The sequence below is a fragment of the Glycine soja genome, chromosome 18 (assembly GCF_004193775.1).
Source record: "Glycine soja cultivar W05 chromosome 18, ASM419377v2, whole genome shotgun sequence".
NCBI lineage: Eukaryota > Viridiplantae > Streptophyta > Magnoliopsida > Fabales > Fabaceae > Glycine > Glycine soja.
In genome coordinates, this window is record NC_041019.1 from 46,522,267 (window position 1) to 46,525,555 (window position 3,289).

The following is a 3,289-nucleotide window of genomic DNA, read 5'->3' on the forward strand; positions in this document are numbered from 1 at the left end:
CCTTTCTGCCTTCTTGTTTTTCTTCTCTTCCTTCTTCCTCCGTGCGCGTCTCTTCCCTCTGGTTGCCATTTTCGTTCGTCTTCGAAGCTTTTTATGGTGCCGTTGCTGCGTTTCCGCCTCAAGGTCAGTATCTCCCCTCCCCTCCCCTCCTAGGTTGTTTATTTAGTTTAGGAGAAGCTGGATTTAGGGTAGAAGATGAAGTGAACTCTAGGGTAGAAGACGAAGTGAACCTGTAACGGTTTGGTTTCCGGAACCAGTTCTTCCGGATGGTTCTCTGGAAGAACTTCTTTCGGAAGAAGAAACTTAACATTCCGAAACAAGTTGTTCTGGAAATGTCTCTGGAAGAACCTTGTTTCGGAATAACAAAATGCTCTTCCGGAACAAGTTCTTCCAGAAACAGGAATTTTTTTTAAAATTTTTTTTTTTGAATGAAGTTGTTGTTTTTTTATAAATTAAGTTGTGTATGTTTAATGATAGAAATATTTATGCTTGCATGGTGGTACGTAAAAAAATTACTTAAATATTATATATTATGTTAAATTTTTGTTTATTATATTTTTATTTTATATTTTTGTTTAGGTTGAGTGTGTAGGGTTTAGTTTAGGGTAGTCAACAATGGTTAAGTTAGTGTGATTATGGGTTATAATGTAAGGCTGAAGATTTATATTAATACATGTAGGTTTTTAATTATATGAATAGTTTATTTAACCCAAAAAAAAATACATGTTCTTCATGATTTGCAGATCATGGTTAGAACACGAGGTTTAGGTCATGCTTTAGCTAGGGTTATAGGGCGAGGTAGACAGGATGAACATGATGCAATTGATGTTCCCCGGAGGCGTAGGCCTACTGCATCAGCCCGTAGGCAACGGGTACATATTGCAGTTGATGAGGGTGTTCCTCGAGTGACTGAGGATGTTCCTCATATGGCGGAGGATGTTCCTCAGATGACTGAGGATGTCCCTCATATGGCTGACGATGTTCTGCAGATGAGTGAAGATGCGCCTCAGATGACTGCGGACGTAGATGCGACTGTTGCAGAGGACTTAGGTCGTGATGGTGCTGAGGGGTCACATGCTGATGAGGGATTCCCTGGTGGGCCTCGTGACCCATCAGTTCTGACTTCATTTGCAGAGCATGTCGCACATGCCATTTGGACTGGACAGGTATTATAATTTGTTAATTTTTACTTCTTGATTTGTTTGTCATTAAATTTTTTTTATTTTTGTGTATTTGGAATGATTTATACTTCAATTCAAGAGTGTCCTGAGCTGAAGTTGGTGTCGCACGGGAGGAAGGTGGCGTTAATTGGGAGGCCAATGCCTAAGATTGAAGGGCTGGTTGTCGCCACAAGATTAAGTCCATTGATCGGGTGTTCAGTTGTAACCGGCGATCCTGGACTTATAGTCGCATTTGTGGAGAGGTGGCACAGGGAGACCAGCACCATCCACCTTCCAGTAGGAAAGTTGACGATCACACTAGATGATGTGTCGTCACTCCTCCATCTCCCTATCAGTGGCACCTTCCACAGCTTCGAGGCTCTTTCCGTGGACGAGGCGGTATTTTTGTTGATGGAGTTGCTTGAGGTGTCCGGTGAAGAGGCTAGAGCCGAGACAATACGAGCGCGCGGGGCATATGTACACCTCTCATGGGTTCGAGAGATCTATGAGGTGAGATGCTAGGCACGACGATGCATTGTAGCAGCTCGTGCTTATCTCTTGCACCTGATCAGTTACACTATTTTTCCTAACAAGAGTGCAACATATGTTCATGTGGTGCATCTAGAGGCTTTTCATGACCTGGGTCAGAGTGGGGGCTATGCCTGGGGAGCTGTGGCCCTGGTTCATATGTATGACCAGTTAGATGAAGCTTCTAGGACCATGACACGACAGATTGGGGGGTACCTTACTTTATTACAAGTAAATTTTGTGTTCGTAATATGTTACATTGGATTATGATGTAAACATGTTTTTATGTAATGGTAACCTAATTTTTTTTTGTAGTGCTGGATTTATGAGCACTTTCCGAGTGTGCATCAGTGCGTCACCGATGATGCGTACAAGGAGACGTCCCCTCGTGCCTCTCGGTGGCTGACGACAAAGGCACATATGAAGGGAATTACAGGAGCGTCGCACCGGGCATGTTGTGATGCTTTGACGGTCACAGATGTGTGCTGGTTGCCTTACAGTGACCATCGAGGGGTTAGGGGGTTTGAGCTGATTTCATCGTTCCAGGGTCAGCTGAGATGGGGTCCTATGGTGATCATAGTTCGACCGGAGAGGGTGCTACGCCAGTTTGGTTACATTCAGAGCATCCCTCTACCGCCTGTTAGCGCTTCATTGTCATATGATGATATAGATGATAGGTGGATGCATTTCTCAGACCACGTAGTAGCTATGGGTGAGCTTTGTGTAGTGCCTGGGCAGGTATCTGCGGATTACATGAAGTGGTTTTTCCAGATATCTCACCCATTCATGATACCGACCCAGGCAGGTGACCAACCCAGACATGCACCTGCCCCATACCATGAGGACTACATGCAGTCAGACATCCCACAGGTTCCAGTGGCATTGGACCCCCCTCGACTTGCAGTAGTAAGATTATTTGCGTGTTTAATGTTTGATGAATTGTTATTTATTTTAAATTTTGTAATAAATGTTTTTTATGACTGCCACATGATGATTACGAAGGCTATGAGGTGATCGCAGAAAGGTTGGAGCGTGTGCTCAACCTTAGGATGGTCACTGTAGGGACAGAGTTACATGATATCATGCAAGATTGCCTGAAGATCGCCAAGGGGGTGCCAACGCAGATGGAAGTGTTAGGGCCCGACAAAGATGGCGCACAGAGCATTGATGATGTTTTTTATGCTTTGTAGTTGACATCATTTTTTGTATTTGTTACACTTTTTTTTTAATATATTTTACTTTTTGTGCACTGTATATTACACACCAATTTCGATTCCGAAAATCATGACTTTCCATATAAGAATGGGATTAAAATTATAAATTTTTAAAAATAAGATAACTAAATGTATATGTTTTAAAGTAAGAAGATCAAAATTTTAAAAAAATTAAAAAAAAAGGATTTGGAGCCTTCAAGAATGTTCAAGTACCCATGTTCGGGATTTTTTTAAAATTATGCACGAGTTGCCTAAGACATTCGTGGGGCGCTTTTTTTCATGTTTGGACATCAAAGAAGCCAGAAAAAATAATATCGTCAGCCGGCTCCATTGAATAACGCCCCAAAAAACAAGCACGAAATTAAAAAAAAAAAAAGGATTTGGAGC

The 3,289-nt window shown here is 42.3% G+C and overlaps 1 protein-coding gene across 1 annotated transcript; it reads left to right on the plus strand.

The window, feature by feature from the left end:
• Positions 1 to 746: 746 nt before the first annotated feature.
• On the plus strand, positions 747 to 2,878 carry LOC114397327 (protein MAINTENANCE OF MERISTEMS-like). Its single transcript, XM_028359393.1, has 5 exons — positions 747 to 1,166; positions 1,263 to 1,670; positions 1,755 to 1,919; positions 2,004 to 2,610; positions 2,691 to 2,878. Exons 1-5 carry the CDS (start codon positions 747 to 749, stop codon positions 2,876 to 2,878), a joined length of 1,788 nt encoding a protein of 595 aa, XP_028215194.1.
• Positions 2,879 to 3,289: the final 411 nt, after the last annotated feature.